A 19,230-nucleotide genomic window follows, 5' to 3' on the forward strand; every position below is an offset into this window, starting at 1 on the left:
CGCCATCATCGGGCGGCCAATCGGCCGCGCCTGGTGACATTGTGGCACTGCGCTCTCTGGCGCAGATCGTGGGGGAGTGGTGGTGTGCTGTGATGGTAGCGGTGCGGGTGGTCTCTTCTCTACACAGTTACGATGTCAGTGAACATGCCGGTCTGCCAAAGAAAGAAAAAGTATCAGGAAGACGGGAACACGCGAGGGGCTTTTCGGTTTTGTCCCGTTGAATTTGCGTGCGGCAAGGCAGGTACGAGTCACGTCATTGCCAATGAAGTCACTGCTGCTTCTGAGTGCTTCTTGACCGGAATGCCCCTTCCCCAAGCGTACACATATAGTCCTTAACGTCTTTCTATTATTTGGAAGGCGCTTCCTGATAGTAATTAGCTCAAAATAGGCAGGTCTATGGCTTATATGGCTGTAGAACCCGCCTGTCCGGCCGGCTAACATCTTTCAAACATTCACACAACTAATCAGGGGTACAGAGGTTGGGTAGCGAGGGGGTTGTTTACACCTTTACGCAATGTAATTTAGTGTGCTCTTTCGTTAAATATCCAGTACCTCTGCAAACCTAGTGTAAAACCAGGGGACATAGAAAAAACCGACGGCCGAAAACCTTTCCAGCTCTCTACATTACCAACCCCATTGCTAATATATCGGGTATTACGTACAACTAGCAAAGCCAGAACCTAGGGCAGATACAGAGATGCGACGAGTTGTGGGATTTCAAGTGGGATACCGTTCCGACTACGGTAATTATCGACACTGCTTTCCTCGCTAACTCCGCGCCGGAATGTTGTAAAATCAGGCGGTCTCCCCCGTCGAGTAGTTCGGGTACACAGCCGACCAAAGTGATGACGTGGGACTGTGGGTTTGGTGCATGAAAAGTGACACTTGGCGTATCAAGGTGTACAAAGATTCCTGCCTGAGCGTCTAGTCCCTAATTGCCTTGATGGTAGTTGCTCCCCCTTGTGGTGGTGATTTGTTGGAACTTGACCGGCAACCCCTGCTTTCTTCCCGTTCTAGCAGCTCGCTTTGTGGATTGAGTCGCCTGAAGTGACCAATGTTGTCCAACCTATCATCTATGTCGATGCCAATATGCGCCTTGTTGCCATGCTTGTCGCCATCGAAAGTCAGAGGCGGGTTACCGCTGCTAGGAATGTTTATTGGATGACGTCTTATTGACTAGCTGGGGGATCATCACCCGAGGCCCAGCACAAGTCGTTCCTCCGGCTGCCTTGTGCCAAGCGGATGGTCAATTAATGCTCCAGTTGACTGCCTGAGGGATGACGGTCAGTAAATTAGAGACAGACAAACAGGTCAGTTATCTTGAAGAAAACTTACTCAAGCAAGCCCAACCACAAGTACCAAGTACTTGAATGGCTCAGGAGGAGGCACGAGAGTAAAGTAGAGAAAAGAGTTGTAGAGAAAAGAGTTGTAGAGAAAAGAGTTTGCCTTTAAGCGGCGAAAATCATTGCAAAAAGAGTTTTGAAGAATGTCGGCATTGGGTCGACAGTAAGGACAGAGGCATGTTCACTGACATGTAATGGCTGGAATAGAGAGAAACACACCGGAAAGAGTTTTGAAGTCGAGTTGAACTGCACATGCACTGTCCGACCTGCCAGGCCCACTCAGTATAGATGACCTCCGGTTCTCCAAGAGTTTATCGCTGCCGTTCTGCGAGGCTCCTTGGGGTATTCGCCTGTTTGGACCGAGGCACCTCCGTTGTGATTCGTGTGTTGGTTAATATGTAGGATGCCCTTCCTCATATGGCCTTCCGACGAGGTTCATGGCGAACGGTTCATACCGCTATTAATATGGGAAATTGGCCCCTCCTAGATAGACCCGACCGTACGCTCAATTGGAATATGCGAGAGATGTTAGTCTTTTTCGTGTTGTAAGTCGGCGCCAGTCGGGGTTGACTGTGTAACTGCAGTCCAAGAGTCAATACATTTTTGGCCCCAGCTACGGCCTCGACGGGTGCACAGACGGTGACAGTTGGGCAGATGGCAGATCCCATACCTGTGAAGCAGCTGAGACACGGCCGATCCGAGGCGGGACGCCCAAGGAAACCGCAATTAGCAAGGATTGAGAGGGTTGCGAATGGTGGTGGAAGATGCCCAGAAAGCGTTCAAGAAAGACAAATTATCGCCCAATATTTGCGCCGAGTTGGATATGCTTGGTGAGCAGACGGTCGATATTCCGTTGGTAGACGATGGCACAAGGAGAACCAGGTTCCAGTCTCAGCGAGCCCCAAGTCCGCAGCCTACGGGGATTATTCGTCATCAAAGGCCACACCCACTGACACTCGCAGCTTCCACCGTTCGGTTTTTCTCCTGCGTTTGAGATGCAAACAGGCAGGAGTGAACAGCAGGATGGACAAATTTTCTCCTTACAATAGATGACGAGACTAGCCGCTCTTTTCTCGGCGACTGCATTACGACAGGATGCTAAGACACCCTCAACGATTATTTTAAAATACAATACCGAAACCATTCACCATTATCAGGAATTATTTCGGAGCCTCAATTATTAGAGGCTAATTACTGAAAGTCGCCATTCGAGAATCATTCGGCAGCCAAATGTAATGGGGCTAATCTCCAAATTGTCCCCATCCTGTAGGCGCCCAACCGTTTACAGCTCACCACCTTTGAAAATACCACATGTTACCCCGTATGAACTCCCTACGGCCAAAATTACCGCATTCGCTAGCTGCATCACTCCAAGCGCTAGCATCTCAATTACCCATGTTGCAAACTTGACCACACTTCCGTAGACCTGCACTCAAGTATCTGTTTTGTCCGGCTGGTGCAGCGGTCGTCTGCGATAAGGACAGGACCAAGGCGACTAGGTTCAATTGACAGGTTGGCTGCAGGACCTAGGCAACTAGGTTGCGAACGGCCTCATTTACATTCTTGTCGTGCAAGCACCTGCGTGAATATCAATGAGCGTATCAACGACTTCTGCCAGACCTAAAACACGTATCACTGCAACGCTAGAGCGTCATCGGCCATACCATGTAACTTTATGTAGACTTAATTAGTACGTGGGCTGTTAGAGTCTGGAGAGGATAGGTTTCAACATCATTACCTGAGGTTGGTAAAGTGCCCGGGCACTCTGTGATGAGGATGCAGTTGGGAAGACAGTCCAGTCATTGGACTCGTAAATATCCACCAGGACGCCCAGAGTCACGCCGGCACTTTTGCAGAGCAGCTTCGTGAATTGGGGCTGGAAATGGACATGCATCCCATTCACCCAGTGCCTACAGGTCCGTCGACAAAGGTCATTTCTCAAACTCGCCGTTTTCACTGATGAGCGCGTGATGAATAGCCTGGGGTGTGTGGTATTAAGGTTTACAATATTGTCAAGAACTGCGACTTTGTCGACGTCTTGGAAGACATCGACACAAGTCTGTCGCGGAAGTATCTTTCCAGCCGCTAGTCTAATGATCAAGATTATTGTGTTCTATTTTTGATCAGGGGCTCGTCAAAGATGTGTGTTTTGATGAAGACTGTGACTGGAAGGGGCCAATAATACTAAAGACAGTTCCTTGGTGGTCGGCTCCAACGATCGGCACCTCAGACGGGTGATCACAAGGCATACATCTTCATGATCTGGATTTTGCGGTGAGCTTCGTCCGAATGCCTCCCTTTTCCAGCGCGTACGATGGATCGGAACGTACCGGTTGTACCAGTTAGGCCGCGTCAAGTATATGGTTATGGTTAATTTAATAGATTTGGTTAACCTGGTGGATTTAGGTAAGGACTAGAAAGTATATATAAGGAAGACCCTTTCGTCAATTACAGTATTTGTTAGAACAACGCGCATTCCAGTCGCACAGGTAGCGGTGGAGGCGCAGGGGTCCCAGACTCTAGATAAGTGGCCTACAGCCACCTCTTTCATCTAGCTACAGACATCTAACAACCATCACTTGAACCACCAGTTTCCGGCGTGCAGTTACGCCCTGTTGCTTCCAGTACCGGTACCTGGTGATTCCAACAGTATTCTTATTCTATTTGTACTCGTGCCGGTTGATTGAGTTTAATACTACAGCACGGCGTAATTCTTCTCGGTATATGTATTATCGGGTAGTAAATCTATAGTTATACCGAACCTTAATGGCTCCGGGCCGTTCAAAGTTCGGGTATATAAAGCTGAGCGGCCGGCATATGATACGCCAGTTATAGCCAGATCCGAGAACCTTCCGTGTTGAACTTGTGCTTCGTGTTTCCGCCGAGTATTGGCCTTTTTTTCGTGACCAACTTTAATCCATATATCGCATAGTTATTTAGGGATTGGACTATTTAGTACCGAAGTGTTATACTGGCCGACTTACGAACCAACTAGTATATAAGATCAAAGTCGTCCGCTTCTTTAGTCTTCTAGACAAGTATGCCCATGTCGGGGCGCAAGTCCGGCATGGCCCTCCTCCATCGCCTCTGTCACGGCGCGCAACGGCCGTAGCACACTATAACCCACTACAGGTTGCAAGTCGTCGACTTGCAATTCTGGCATCCTTTTGGGGGTTCTAGCGCAGTGGTAGTGGGTGCTGTGAGCTGGCGCCGTCTCAGCCTCGGTCTCAGAGACCCGGGAACTGGTCGAGACGGCGCGAGAACCTGAGGGTAAGTACCAGGGTCTGGAACGAAGGTATGGAAATGCACGTCATTTCTACCTAATTATTGCTATGAGTGCGTGGAGCTGTACCAGCATGAAGTACGAGCGTCTTGTGGTACAAGCAATAACGTGCTTGTATGAAATGATCGTGCGTTAACAGCATAGGAGGCAGGTCCCCGCGGTTGACCAGGGCAGGAGCCGGAAATTGCCGGCAGCTGGGGGGTCAGCAAGGCTTCCAGGCTTGGAGAGGGGCGTGGAGAGGACTAGCGAGCCAAAAGAGGCGCTGGGATTGAGGGGGTCGGGGAGTCTAACAGAGGGGAGGCTATCCCCCGGGCTGACGAGGGCAGGGGGTGATTGGCTAGAGGGATTGTGGTGAATGATATTACGCTAGAAAGACTTTACCTGTGGCATTCTGAAGAATAAAATAAGCCTCTGGGATTCCCTACTGGGCCCTAATAGAGAGTCCCACGCCTTGAAGATAAACACCTAGGGTGAAACGCAACGTGATAAGGCCTTTCATATTCCTAGAGCCCTTCAAGAATCAAGGGACAGGCAAGCAAAAGAAATAGGGATAGTAAATGCTTAAATGCTTTAAGACAAGTCACATTATCGGTACTGGGGGACAGGCGATCCGTTCCCGGTGAGGAGAATAAACAGGCCACTAATTAATTATATCTCACCACTGGGGTGATAATGTGACAATTTTGTGTGGCTTGTAAAGATAGATATTCATAATTAAAACATCAGGATGCTAAGCTCCAAAGCGACAGATAACCCTTGCAAAACATGTATCCGTGTGCCCCATAAGTATGCACCTGCATCAGCCTCCGCGCCCCTCACACAATCTCAACGTCGACACTCTGCCCCTGGTTCAGCGCCAGAAAATACAAGCCTGTCCCATCACCCTCAGACTTTTCTTCCAGTTCGGCCCCGTCCCTACCAGCTTTCTCGCCCAAGGACCGTGCAAAGCGCACGCCCTGGCGCTGGCACGCGTACTCGAGCTGGCCGAGCGTCTTGAGGATCTCGGCCGGGTCCGTGGCAAATGTCCCCCAGTGCATGGCGACGGCCACGGCGGAGGGCTTATTCTCGAGAGCCTGCGGCGGATTTATCTTGGCGCCGGCAGCCTCTGCCTCTTCCTTCAGATCACCAGCCATGAGCCTCATGACGCGCACGGCGTCCCACGGCGGCATGTGGGTGGCGGCCATGAGGCCCTCGCTGTGGCGCGGGAACGGGTTGATCCATTGGGGGAAGGGCAGGAACATGCTGCGCATGTAGGCGTACGTGGCGCCGAGCGCGACGGGCAGCAGCAGCAGCTGCGGCGGGCCGAGCCGCGCTCGGATGTCGGCGAAGGCCGGGCAGGCGGGGAACTGGGTGTCGTCCTCCTCAACGTCTTGCTCCTGGTCCGGCTTGGGAGGCCACGCCGCCGACGGGTGGAACTGGTACCCCGTGTCGCCGGCGAAGAAGATGCGGTATGGTGGGTTTGGCGCGTTGGGGTCGGCGGACCGGGGATACTCGAGCGTCCAGCTCGCCCACAGCGCCGAGTCGGCTTCGAAACCGACGCGCCCGCTGCTGTGCTGGGCAGGCGTGCACCAAATCTTGAGGGGGGTGGCTCCTCCTGTCTCTGTGGTGCCAGCAGCGGAAGAAGATGTCAGCTCGGCGCCGTCCCACCAGTCGAGCTCGAAGACGCGATCGGGGCCGACGCCGCTGTCGAGGAACCACTGGCGGTTGCCGAGGGGCACAAAGAAGCGCACGACGTCGCGGCTGTGCTTCCAGACGGCCAGGATGGTGTCGAGGTCGAGGTGGTCGTAGTGGTTGTGGCTAATGAAGACGGCGTCGATAGGCGGCAGGGCCTCGACGGCGCACGGGGGCGGGTACGAGCGGATGGGCCCGACGCTCTGGCTCGGCGAGCATCGCATCGAGAACATGGGGTCAAACAGACACCGCAGCGGCCGGCTCCCGGGGGCGCTGCCGGGCAGCGCGGGCAGCTGCAGGAGAATGGTGGCGTGGCCCAGCCAGGTGACCTTGGCTTTGGCTTGCCCGGGGGCACCCGATGGCTGAGAGAAGGAAAGGTCTGGTTCTTGAACGGCGAGCAGTCGCGCGGCCTTTGCGCCCGTGGAATTGGGCCAGTCCTTGATGTCGCCAAAGGTCGGGCGCCTGCTCTGTTCGGGCGGCTTTGGCGGGGCCGCGACAGTGGACAGGCGCGAGGCGGCCAGGCCGATGCAGGGGTCGAGATCGGCTCCCCATTCCAGACTGCCCGCGACTTCGGCGAGGCCCGGTTTGCGCCAGCTCGGCCACGGGTTGCGGAAGGTCCGAGCTTTATTCTGTTTCGCAAACGATCGGCTTCTTTGGGGCGAGGCGCGCCATTGCGGGATATATGACGACCAGCCCGACGCTGCACGCGTTGGAGCAGGAGCAGCAGTAGCAGCAGGAGCAGCAGGATCAGAAGCAGCAGAAGCGGGCGAGACGACGTGATGTGCTGGCGGCTGCGATTCTGGGTCTGAACTGCCTCGATCGACTACTCTCACGGCAAGCAGCCCTCTATCGTGTGGCGCGCTCATGCCTGGCTGTTTTGCTGTGGTGGCAGCCGTGATGCAATTTGAAGACGGTTGTTTGTTGCAATCAGGCAACAACCAACATGGGCGTCCGTGTCAGAAATGAGGCTCCGAGTCTCCCCCGTCAGCAGGTGTCGCCCAGCTGTGGCCAGCTGTGACGTCATACCCAAAATAAAGTGAGTTTCCCAATCTCATCCTTTCTGTATTCCGTGCAGCTCAATCTCTGAATATTTATAGTGATACGGACTTTGCAAGCTGTGGACGGCTTCATTGCTTTACGCTTTGCCCCAAAGTTTCTCTCTAAGGGAGGGTAGCTATTGGAACCTCCGTTACAGACTCAAGTCGGTGTTCTTTCCAAACACAGTGCCAACCATTATTTCAGCACTGTAAGTATTGCACCTGGGGAAGTACGTTCCGTAAGACGGACAATGCTCGAAAGGTCAGCGCCAACGCACCTCAATTTCAATCAGTGCGGATAACGACCACTGTAAAAGCCAAAATACTTAATGATCTCTTGTCTCAAATCTAAGACATTCAACCAAGATGCCCGCCGACGTTGGACACCGCATCGCCTCAAACCTGAACGAACCTGAACCTGAACCCGCTGCACTGCGTTCCGCGAAGCATTGTGCGCTCTACTACGCGCTCGCAGTTGCAGCCGCGTCGGCCCGCGCGATTCTCTCGACGTTTAGATAGCACTACCTCTCGTCCCCGTTCGTTCTAGGGTGTTTCGTCACGCCCTCGATATTTTTTCTCCGCATAGGCTCTCACTATTTCCTCGAGACCTGTTGGCAGAGAAAGCGGCCCCAACTTGAGACTGGTTGCATCTGGTCGTCGTATTTTTTCGTGGCGGGCTGCTATCTCATAGCCAGCGGCACCTTTACAGAGTTTCGTTCCAGCCTTGGAAGCGCGGGCCTGGGCGGCAAGGGTGATGACAATGGCCATGGCCAGCTTGTCCAGAGGCTGCGGGTCGCGATTGTCCACGCGGCTGTCGTCTTTATGATCATCAGTGTCGCGGAGCCCATCCGGCATAATATGAGCAACGGCTATAGAAACCTCAAACCAACGTTGTTGTTGATGAGACAGCTAATTCATCATGAGTAGAGAAGCGACATGCATCCGTGCATCACCGACATCCATCCCGCATTCCCAGCCTCGACATGCAGCGTAAGCATGGAATCAAAGGACGGCAGACTTGGCTCGGGTTCTACGCAGATGTATTTACGCAGATTGTCATGTGCGAGCTCAGTTTCGTCGTCGGCTGCGGTCTTGCCGCTCTTTGGGGCCTCGACGTGCGCCTCGACGTCTTGTTTCCGCTCATCTCTTCCGACCTTGACAGGTGGGTCATCGTGCCCGTCGCCATCCTCGGCTTGCGTAGTTGAAGGGCTAGAGCCCTTTGCACCCGGTGAAGAGGGTCTAATGTGGTCCAAGGGGGTGCCATTGGGCCAAATGGCCACAGCTTGTTGTGGGATCATTCAGCGATTTCGGTTTTTACTGTTCTAACCCTGTGTGCCGTGGCTATGGCCTGGAGTCGCGGGCACGAAATTCAATTTGATTTATTTGTTTGTTCTCATTTTATTTCCACCCAGTTGTTCACCCAGTTGTTAAGTATTAATTAAGGACCACTGACCGCTTGTATGTGTTGTGGTGCTCGAGTTACACATCTTCTGGTGCAGTCAAGGACTTTGCGGCCGTACTGCCCACTCGTTGTTGAACCTTGAGGGCCAGGGTGCCATGGCGTATTACGTATCCAATGGCGCCATAAACATGCGAGCAGGTGCAACGGTGCACACGAGCAAACCCAGACACAAAACTAAGCCCACCACGAGCTGCAGGACTGAGACATGGCTGATCGGCATGAGTGGCCAACCACGTGCCTCCCTGTTGTGTACGGAGTACTGCACAATCATGGATACACGCAGCAGTGGGCACGCTGGGCTGTACCACACCGCCGGGCCGCCAGGTAGCGTGAGCTTGTCTTGACGTTGTCTGTGCTCGTGCAATGTGGTGGGCTTCCTACCCGTCAGCTAATATAGCCCCAACCTGAGACACTACCTACCGGACTTGTTGGGAATCGGACGGACCTGCAGTGGGGTACCCGGAACACACTCGTGCAGCTCGGTTCCTCACTCCCCGAAGCGGCAACGCCCGAGCATAAAAGGCACCCTCCTGGCCCGTCCCTATTTCTGTGGGCTGCATCCTGCAATACCCAGCCGACTTCTCCAACTTTTGACTGCAGGGCACACACACTTAGCGGTGCCAACATCTCACTGCTTCGCCTTAGCAACCACATCGGCCTCCTTTATTCCCCGTTCCTCGTCGGCAGTCGGCACTGGAAATGGGCGACTCGTCCGCAGCGTCGGCGTCGGCGTCAGCGCCAGCGCCTAGCGGCAAGCTGTCGAACCTGCCGCAGCTGCACCGGTACGTGACGGGGCACGACAGCGCGGGCAAGGCGATTGTGCGCAACCACGGCGACTTTGAGTGGAAGCCGTACGACGAGGACCGGCTGGCGTTCAGCGTGGCGTACACGACGTCCGAGTTCCCCGCGGACCTCAACAACGACGCCGACGTGGCGGCGCACGAGCGGCTGGTGGCGATCGAAGGCGAGGGCCAGCTGGGGCTGGTCAACCCGCGCGGCACGGTGCTGCGGTGCGTTGACTTCGCGCCGGGGTACGCGTGCGGCATGCACCGCACGCAGAGTCTTGATTATGGCATCGTGCTCGAGGGCCACATCGACATGGTGCTCGACAGCGGCGAGGTCCACCCGCTCAAGCGCGGCGACGTCGCCATCCAGCGCGCCACCCAGCACCAGTGGGTCAACAGGAGCACCACCGAGTGGGCCCGCATGATGTTCGTCCTGCAGGACTGCAAGCCCCTGACCGTCGCCGGCGTCGAGCTCAAGGAGGACCTCGGCACCAACTCGGGCCTGCCCCCGAGCGGCAACTGACCGGCACCGCCGCGCTAATTGCGGGGAATCAGGAGAGGAGGAAGACTCATGTATCGTGCCTGGCTCGGATATTCTCGGCTGTTGAAGGCATGCTAGACTAGAGGAAGACTGGCGGAGCACGTTGCGTTATTCGTGTGCTGTTATCAACATCAATAGTACATAATCATAACCCCCGAGATATTCCTTCAGGTATGAAAAACAGTTAGCCTACATCTAGGTACCTATGTACCCCGAAATTGGTACGGCATGGCTTCCCCGAGTTTTGCCCATGACGACATGACTTTGCCGTACTATATGCCTAGGTAAGCACCAGGTCCAGCAAGAGGTCCACTTGTTCTACATTTTGGTAACGGCCACTTGCACGGGAATACAAGTATTGTGGCATAATAGCTAGCTCGGGTATGTTACTTTGTTCTTGAACGTGGAAAAGGGAGACGGCAGCAAATGTCTTCATCGCTATCTTACGCTCCTAGCCTTACGCTCCCAGCCATACGCCCCCAGCTATGTCGTCCCTTGTGCGGCTCGGACAACGACGACTATTATCTGAAGTACCTGAAACTCAATGTAGACCACATTAATAACCGTCTAATCTGGACTGAACAGGGGTGGTTATACCGCAAGTCTTATTTTGTTCTTATTCGTATTCGAATCAATACACTCCTTAACCTCAGATCATCAACGCCACAAACCCGCCTGCAATAGCCATCAAACTCCATCCGACCGAAGCAGCGCCCGCAGTGCTCGTAGGGGTCGCTGCCGCCGTTCCGGTACTGCTACCCCCAGTCCCAGTCCCAGTCCCAGTCCCAGTCACCCCGCCCGTCGTGGTCGCAGTCGCCGACGACGAAGTCGTACCACCAGCAGTAGCAGTAGCATTCGCCGGCTCAACAACAGTGTCATACAACCCGCACATGGCACCATCTGCCAGCGGACAGTCAGACTGGATGCAGATGGCCTGCAAGGCGGAGCCCTGGGGGGGCACGACCTCGGTGGGCGGGGAGCAGCGCTGCGCGAACAGTCCGCTCAGCGCGGCGCCGACGGCCATCAGGTCGCTCTCGGCGACGCCGAACGACGCGCCCGCCAGCGCGACCTGGGCGATGAAGTAGCCGACCTCGGCCGCGTCGAGCGCCATGAACTTGTGCACGTCGTACATGGACGCGCTGCCGGCGTAGCTCGGGAAGCTCGGCTGGCTGTAGCCGCTGCACTTGAGCAGCGCGCCGAAGAAGGAGTACAGGTGCGTGAGCAGGAAGCTGCGGTAGGTCGCCTTGGTCAGTTCGGGGCGAGTGCAGAAGGAAGCGGTGATGGCGTTGGAGAGACGCACTATTGGTTGGACGTGTTGTCCTCGGCGGGCATGTTCTTTTGGAGCGGAGCGGCGCCGCCGCCGTCGAGGAAGTTGACCGACTGGCCGGATGTGCCTCCGGAATTCGTCGACGCCAGCGCGCCGGTGAAGTAGGGTGCCAGCTTCACGGCGGTACCGTTGAAGGTACCCGGAGTAAGGATGCCCGGGACGGCAACGCCGACATTCGGGGTCGTGTCTGTTTGCGCGTGTCAAAAACATGTCAGCGCCCGTCCCCAGAGAGAGCGGCAGCACAAGGACGTCATGTTTTTGCTTACAGTTGCCGATGACGGCCGTGTTAACGAGCAACGTCAGCAGCTTGTACTGGTTCTCGGCCGTGTTGTTCTGCAGCAGAGCCGTCGTGTAGTAGTCACATATTGACACGTTTGACGGGCGTTGGGCGTGGACCATGCCCGCGGCCGCGAGCACAGCGGCGAACCTAGTGAAGAGCATCGTGGCTGGCTAAACGTTACAGGAGCCTGTTGGATAGTGCGATTGGTAAAGGAAAGGGGAAAAGGGAAAGGGGAAATGGGACGCAGGCACTGTCTCAGCGTTGTTCGCTCAACTCACAGCTTAAGAGCTGCTTTATGAGCTTGCGCCATATACTGTACTACCCCTGCAAAACGGACTGGGACAAACCAGCCGACTGCCGATTGCTCTACAAGGCTCATCTGAGGTCGACCACCGGATAGCCGTGGTTCCGTTCTTAGCTACCTGTGTACCTAGGCTTGATCTAGCTGTTCCGAGAAAGGGGGTCGGCTAGTACTCGCACAGGAGGCTAGAGCACGGCGGCAATATTTGGCCCAGATGTCATGAGACGGAAATGTGGACGCATTATCTTCCAACTCGTCACCAATTTTCCTCGGGTGTGTGTTGAGCTTGGCCCAATGTGGGCAGATTTGCGCTGATGGCAGCTAACGATTTTGTTTTCATTCATCAGCCCTTTGTTAGACAGCTGTCTGCGCTGCGGACCTGCCAAGTAAAATTGTCCGAACCGACGAAGCGAGACGCTAGTAATGCAGGACGCCAACGCGACGAATTGGAGTCGTCTGAATAGCAAGCAGCCTGGAATGTTGCTCTTTGTCGTCGACGTCAGCCCCTAGACTCGGGAGCTCAGTTACCCGGGCGGGAGAGGCGCGGCAGCCGCTCTTCCGGTCCTGTGCATCCCAATCTCAAATCAGCCAATGCGGCCAGTTAAATATCGTCGTGAACAGGGCAGCGAGGAGAATTGCTGCTTTTCTTTTCTGCGCGGAATGCAGTCCATTTGTCGGCGGCTTCCGAGGCTTCGCCCGGACTTACATATCTCCTCACCAAAGCTCGCATTCTTGCGACCCAATCACTTCTCTCGTCCGCCGGGAACTCATGGGGATATCAAAGCCAGGCCGCCAGAGTTTAGTCCGAGCCCTGAATGTTTATTAGCGGGAGACTTTCCAGGGTTTGAAGGCCTTAGTAGCTTGGGGCTCGCCAGAGGTTTTTGGCCGAGGGAGGTAATAGCTTGAAAGAACGCGTCTTATAGAATCCTAGAGGCCTTTCTCTCTCCTAATGATACCCTATATTCAAGGTTTCCCCTAGCCGGTGTATTTACTCTTCATTCTTAGAGCATCTGAATACCACGCTAATGAACATTCAACAAGTTCAAGGACCGGGCCATTTCGGGAAGGCGCTCTTCATGAAGTGCTCATCTCCCGCACGCGCCAGGCCTTGCTTCGATTGGCGGCGGGGGTCATGGTGTCAGCTGAAGCCCGGACTGCTGCATTGTCCTCGAAACAACACCAGCCGAGTCTGATGGGGTGCATAATCTGCGGCATTCGGAGAACCGCCAATCGGCTCTTGGACGAGTTCCACACCACTCCCGGTCTCCCTTTCACCATGGCACAATTCCTTTGCCTTTGTACGGTGACCTCTTACTTTCGAGCATCGAAAGAGTGGAAATGTCTTTGACTCGGTCTCTTACTGGACCTCTAGTGACTAGGAATAGCCCGCGGACAACCATAGCCCATCACAAACCCAAGAGCGGAGTTTTTTTCATTTCTCATAACAATACGTCAACACCGTCGTCGAATAAAGCACCATTAAGAAACCAACAGAGAGATCCATCCAACTTGAAGCCGCTCCTCGAGACAGTTAACACCACCCCACGACAAACCAAATCACCCCTTCCTCGCCACAAACTCCGCAACGGCCTCGGCAATGATCTGCGCCGTCTCGACCGGCATGCTCAGCATAGGCGAGTGGCTAGTCGGCAACTCCCTAACCGTAACCTCACCGCCCGCATCAACCGCCTGCTGCACAAACATTCGCTGCACAAACGCCGGCGCAGCCCTATCTTCAGTGGCCACGACATACCACGACGGCACGTCGAGCCAGGCCGAATAGGTGTGCTCACCGCCCTCGCGCAGCGAGCGCAGGGTCTGGCAGCCGAGGCGCGCGACCCACTGCGCGCCCTCAGCTTCCGGCAGGTCGTGGTAGAAGGCGTTGCGGGCGTCGCCCTGCACGACGGCGAAGCCAGTCTCCTCGTCTATGCGCCACAGCGGCGGCGGCGCCCCGCCCATGCCGTCGAGCAGCGTCTTGCCCGTCACGGTGAAGCCCGTGGCGAGGCCGACGAAGCCGAGCACGTGGCCGTGTGTGTCGGTGGTGCTGTCGCTGCCGCGGTGTGGCAGCGTCAGGCCCTTGCTGGCGCTGTGGCCGGGCAGCCCGCCGTAGCTGTGCACGACGACGACGACGTCGCGGCCCTGGTCTGTCTCGGCGACGATGGCGCGGCGCACGACCTGCAGGTCGTCGAGGAACGTCGTGGCTGGGTCGTGCGTCGTCGACGACGGCAGCGCCACGGGCACGCACCGGAACCCCTGGGCCTCGAGCACCGCGACCAGCTTGTGGTACGTGTCGATGTGGTACCACGCGCCCGGCACGAGCACGAGAGTCGGCTTGGTGTCAGACATGGTGCTGCTGTGAGGGACAATTGCGAATGGGGACAAAGGCGAGGAGAAGGAAGGTATCGGTTTCTTGGAACTAAATAATAGCGGGGAATCCGAGGTTCTCCAGCAGAGCTCAAGAGGAGGTGGGTATCCACGGCTGGAGGCAGGTTTTATAATTATGTTTGTTCTTGGCCCCCCTGACCCTGAGAAAGTGGTACCGGTGGTGGATACCAAGCACCGAACACGAGGCCCGCAAGTACCGAGTCTGTAAATGAATGACGCTGGTTCGTCGGAGTCGCACGACGGCGATAATATCCCGCACCGGCCTGTTCCGGTACTTTCCTCGCCCGCATCTGTTTGTCGGAATTGTTGCGCACGTAACTATCGTGACATTGAGTGTTCTAGAACGGTTGGGCAGTGTGCAATGTTCACCATTTAATTAACTTGCCTAGAAGTCTCACGAATCGTTGGACTGTGCCACATCGACAGGTTGTGTTCAAGTATCTTGAGAAACATGAAAGTGAAGAGATCTCTATCCCGACATTATCCGTAGTTCTAACCCAAACCCTTTCTATTAACGTTAGCAGCTAAAAGCTGCTGCGTGAGGCGGACGTTGTACCAAAATTCCCAACAAGGGTATTGCAATATTCACAAACTAACTGGTCTATTTTTGTCCATGACGACAGCCAACGCGGAATAGCAAAAAGCTTCTCGCTAACTCAAAACCCCTGGGAATGAATCTGGCCCCAGCACAAACAGCCCGCCTCATTTTACTGCACTCACAACCCCATTACAGCTTTCGGAAGACGGTGCTGAAAATCTCCCTGCTCTTGAGCAAATTCTCCACTCTCAGGCGCTCGTTGTGCAGATGCGCGGAGTCGCTGGCCTGACCGCAGGGCAGGTGGGCAGCGGGGGCATTGAACTCCTTCTCCAGGAACCGAATTGGGGGAATAGACCCACCCTCGCGAATGTACAGGGGCTTACGGCTCTTGGACGCCGTCTCATCGCTAGTCGCGTTCTTGGGCAGTGCCACCGCTCCCGACTCGTCGCCCGCCGCGGGCCCCCACGCCCGCATCACGGCTTCCTCCAGTGTCCGGAAGATGTAGTTGCCGGGAACCCCGAGCCACGGCTCTGCCTTGTTATCGATCCGCACTGTGAGGTTGTTGTCACTCTCGAAGGTGGCAAACTCGGTCCGCAAAAAGTCTTTGAGCGATTTGATGACCTCTTCGACCTCCTGGCCCGGCACGAGCCTGATGCTCACATTGGCAGTGGCGTGGCTACTGATGAGGCTGCCATCAGGTCCCGATACGTTATATCGGTGAATGGTCAGGTTGGGTTCGCGCCACCGTGCCATCAAACTCCGTTTTAGCACGTCCACTGGACCGTTCGCGGGGTTTCGTCTCATTAGGATGCTGGCAATATCGTCATACCGCAGCTCTTCCTCTTGCGTGACAGGCAGAATCCCGTCGTAGAAGCCCGGAAGATTGACGTGGTTTTTGCGGTCTTTCACTTTGCTGAGCAGCAACGTGAGCTCGCTCAGTGGTTCCGAAAGCATACTACTCCCGTCAACCCCCGAGTGCAGGTCAGGGTGCTTCGAGTCGATACAGACGGTGGCATGCAGAACGCCGCGAAGCCCGTACGTCAGGCAAGGAACCTCGTCATCTAGCCAGTAGCTGTTGGCCAGCAGAACATAGTCGATGTGTCCAACGAGATTCTTGTGCTTGTGGATCGTGTCCTGGAATCCTCGTGACCCTGATTCTTCCTCGCCTTCGATCAGGAAGATGATGTCAGAGTCGAGAGCTTTGGCCTGTAACAAATCGCTCACTGCGTACAGGGCGGCAATGATGGGGCCCTTGTTGTCGCTGACGCCGCGGCCATATAGGTAGCCGTTCTGCCCCACAAGTTTGAACGGGTCTGTCTGCCAGTTGCCACCCTTGAGATCAGCAGGGACCACATCGTAGTGGCCATAAAAGAGAACGCGCTTCCTCTTTTCTACAGGCTCGAGTTTGCCACTAAACTTGGCGTACACCACGGGATTGTGAAGTCCGTCGGTGCTGAGCATCTCCACCTGAGCGCCTAGGCGTTTAAACAGCGAGCCTAGGAACGTGGCTCCCTTTCGGCAGTCTTCTGTAAACTCGGGGCGGGCCGACACTGTCTTGAACGACACAAACTCCCGAAGAGACGTTATCATCATGTCCTCTGGTATGTCAGATCCGTCATCAGCCTGCGTTGGCATGCCATTGACGCGCCAGACCCTAACTTCGTTGTCGTTGGCCCCAGTAATGAAGAGTTGGTCGTTTTGGTGGACTGCAACGGCTGAGGAAAGAATCTTGGCGTCGTGTGCCTTCCATCTGTTCAGGCACTGGTACTTCTGGTTGACATTTTGCGAACCACCGTTCGCGTCCCTCCCGTAATGGACTGTGCTGTGTTTCTGTGACGGGTTAGTGGTTGCGAAAAGAGTTTGAAGGGGCGGGATTTGGTCATTACCGATGCCGACCCGCCAGTTCCAGCACTCCAAAGCAGGCCGAACCTCATCCTCAGCGTGTTGACGTTCCCGTCGTGCGCCTTGATCACCCTCAATTTCTGCTTGGTGTCGAGATCCCACAGTTCAATGATGCCCCGAAGCTTTCCAGCGTACAGAAACGACCCGTCAATCACCAGAGACATGACAGACTCGCTATCATCTTCGCCTAGCACCATGAGCTCTTCAATGTCCCCCTTGACCTTTTCGCCGTCATCTCCCTCCGGACCGTCGTCGTGCAGCCTCCAGAGCTTGGTCGTACCGTCCCCACCACCCGAAACCAAGACCTCCTCGTCGGGGTCGACAAGCACGGTAGGGCTTTTCGCAATGGTCATGCAAAAGACCCAGCCGTAGTGCGCATATTGTCGAATGGCGCCCGGGTCGATTTCCAGCACCGTCTGCGCTCGGGGGATAAGGGCATAGTGCTCCTCCATGCGCCGGGGAGTCGACGTCCCCCCGACGGCGCGCGAGTCGAAAAAACGGTGCTGCCGTTTGTCCGGGTGATCCGCCGAATCGTGCGACACCTTCCGACTGGCGTCATTGAGGCTGACCCATTGTATGTCCTGCGTCTGTGTCCCCAAGTACAGTGTCTCGTGCTGCGCCGAGTAAGCAACGCTGAAGACATCGCCCACGTCGTAGGTGCTGTAGATTTCGAAGATGCGATTGAAGGTCTTGGGGCACCACACGTTGATGATGGGCTCGCAGGCGGTCGAGAAGAGATATTTGTTGTCGCTGCTAAGGAGAAGGCAGAGGACACTCCGCTTGTGCGCCTGTATTGTTTGGACGAGTTGGTAGGTACCTAGAGACCAGACCACGATCTCGCCCTTGCTTGTACCGGCGAATATGTGCTCGTCCGACACTGCGAGCGCGAGGATGGAACCATCGTGTTTGAGCTCTTGGAGCAATTCGGGAGCAGCATCGGCGCAGCCGTCGTCTAGGTCGCGAGACTGAAGGGCAGGGGGCATTGTGCTTGTGTTGAGAACGTCCAATGCGGGAACTGAGCAGGAGTTAGTGAGAGGCCCGACTCGAGACCAATTGACACCATGCAAATTTCAGGATGGGAGGAGAGGAGTAGCGCGTTCGAGAAATTGGAGGCTTGCACGGTGAGGTGATGGTGCTGACGCCATTTTGGGCGCTCTGTCAGGGAGCCCTTTCGGTACACTAGCCCCACGTTAAAACTCCCCGCCACATTGTCTCCCCGCCACATTGTCGCGTGCAGGGGCTTCCCTTCAATGTTCACGCCCCGTCCGCATCTGTGGGCGACCGGGCCGCTGCGCTCCAGGGAGGGCAGCTGCCACCGAAGCGTTGGTACTCGGGTCCGCTCCACTACAATTGGGAGAGCAGGACGACACTCGCAGAGCACCACCCCACGGTGGCACAAAGTAGCTTAAACGGGACAATAGTGGCTAACAACGTGCTCGATTGGGGGCTCTTCCAGGGAAACGGACAGCGTGGGGGGTTGCAGCCAAGTGCCGGCCACTCGGCACGAAACATGGCAAGATGGCGGCGGCAGCAGCGCGCCTGAACAGGTTGGATGTTGACAAATCGAGGCACTCACCGTGTGATGGTAGATCATGGTGCATAGGGAGGTGTGCCGCAGCCCTGGCCCTGGACATCCTGGCGCACGCTTTGCAGCGGCCATTATCGTCATCCTCCTTCTCGTGCGAGCCCCATGGGTCGAACGAGTCACGTAGGACAGGCACATCCACAGCCATGTCGCCTACTGTTCGGCCTGTGGCCTCGGGAGTCTCCGTCAGGCTGGTGGTGCTGCTGCGTCGTCCACCGTGTAGTCGCCAGACAAAGTGTGGCGGAATAGATCGTGAGGACGAACGGGAAATGTCGCCAATTTGTAGAGGCGTCTCTCCGAGCGTCCCGACTTCTTCCATGGCGTGCGGTATCTTACCTACCCATCTAATGACGCGATATCAAGGGTTGAGTACACCATAGTACCAAGTAGCGTGTGCGTGTCTCATAACCCGGCGCACACGGGTCGAAAGAAGAATGTGCGAGGCATCTCACCGCTCCCCAGAAAATTCGATGCGATGATGGGAGACACGACGTGTGGGACAGGGGGGTTACGGCACAGAGAGTTGGATCAGCAGGTGACACAATCGCCAGTGCCGGGGAGGGAAATCGCCTCATTATTATAGACAGACGATTGGCGGGAGGGCCGAACCGGCCAGCGACGCAAACGCCACGAAGGGAGACATTTAGGACGCAGATGTCGATAACCACACAACTGGGGCTAGGGCGTATTCCACGAAGGAGCTGCGGCATGTCGCGTGGTGGGGCAGGTGGGCGCGAGCACACCGACTTCAGGCACACAGCCGCTACTGAGTTCCCGGGCCGCAACGCCA

At 55.7% G+C, this 19,230-nt stretch overlaps 6 protein-coding genes across 6 annotated transcripts; 2 read left to right on the forward strand and 4 right to left on the reverse strand.

Annotated features, from left to right (window-relative positions):
* Positions 1-5,441: 5,441 nt before the first annotated feature.
* B0T26DRAFT_755116 (beta-lactamase superfamily domain-containing protein) lies at positions 5,442-8,189 on the reverse strand (the record flags this gene model as incomplete). Its single annotated transcript, XM_060445909.1, has 2 exons — positions 5,442-6,997; positions 8,042-8,189. The coding sequence occupies 2 exons, from the start codon at positions 8,187-8,189 to the stop codon at positions 5,442-5,444; spliced, it is 1,704 nt and encodes a 567-aa protein (XP_060293298.1).
* Positions 8,190-8,270: 81 nt separating this feature from the next.
* Positions 8,271-8,539, forward strand: B0T26DRAFT_755117 (uncharacterized protein; the record flags this gene model as incomplete). The annotated part of the gene is made up of 2 exons (XM_060445910.1): positions 8,271-8,324; positions 8,387-8,539. 2 exons carry the CDS (start codon positions 8,271-8,273, stop codon positions 8,537-8,539), a joined length of 207 nt encoding a protein of 68 aa, XP_060293299.1.
* Positions 8,540-9,318: 779 nt separating this feature from the next.
* On the forward strand, positions 9,319-10,469 carry B0T26DRAFT_430094 (uncharacterized protein). Its single transcript, XM_060434962.1, has one exon. It carries the CDS (start codon positions 9,496-9,498, stop codon positions 10,102-10,104), a length of 609 nt encoding a protein of 202 aa, XP_060293300.1. The 5' UTR covers positions 9,319-9,495; the 3' UTR covers positions 10,105-10,469.
* Positions 10,470-10,771: 302 nt separating this feature from the next.
* Positions 10,772-11,890, reverse strand: B0T26DRAFT_743248 (uncharacterized protein; the record flags this gene model as incomplete). The annotated part of the gene is made up of 3 exons (XM_060444228.1): positions 10,772-11,351; positions 11,423-11,636; positions 11,716-11,890. 3 exons carry the CDS (start codon positions 11,888-11,890, stop codon positions 10,772-10,774), a joined length of 969 nt encoding a protein of 322 aa, XP_060293301.1.
* A 1,697-nt stretch (positions 11,891-13,587) lies between these two features.
* B0T26DRAFT_653924 (Alpha/beta hydrolase fold-1) lies at positions 13,588-14,376 on the reverse strand (the record flags this gene model as incomplete). The annotated part of the gene is made up of 1 exon (XM_060438503.1): positions 13,588-14,376. The coding sequence occupies one exon, from the start codon at positions 14,374-14,376 to the stop codon at positions 13,588-13,590; it is 789 nt and encodes a 262-aa protein (XP_060293302.1).
* A 766-nt stretch (positions 14,377-15,142) lies between these two features.
* On the reverse strand, positions 15,143-18,588 carry B0T26DRAFT_653031 (uncharacterized protein; the record flags this gene model as incomplete). Its single annotated transcript, XM_060438418.1, has 3 exons — positions 15,143-16,783; positions 16,840-17,870; positions 18,432-18,588. The coding sequence occupies 3 exons, from the start codon at positions 18,586-18,588 to the stop codon at positions 15,143-15,145; spliced, it is 2,829 nt and encodes a 942-aa protein (XP_060293303.1).
* Between the last annotated feature and the right edge of the window lie 642 nt (positions 18,589-19,230).

Source organism: Lasiosphaeria miniovina, assembly GCF_030549165.1.
Source record: "Lasiosphaeria miniovina strain SMH2392-1A chromosome Unknown B0T26scaffold_6, whole genome shotgun sequence".
In the NCBI taxonomy this organism is placed as follows: Eukaryota; Fungi; Ascomycota; class Sordariomycetes; order Sordariales; family Lasiosphaeriaceae; genus Lasiosphaeria; species Lasiosphaeria miniovina.

What these genes read in the sequence shown, in the direction of transcription:
- B0T26DRAFT_430094 (XM_060434962.1), top strand. Translation starts at nt 9,496, where the DNA reads ATGGGCGACTCGTCCGCAGCGTCGGCGTCGGCGTCAGCGCCAGCGCCT.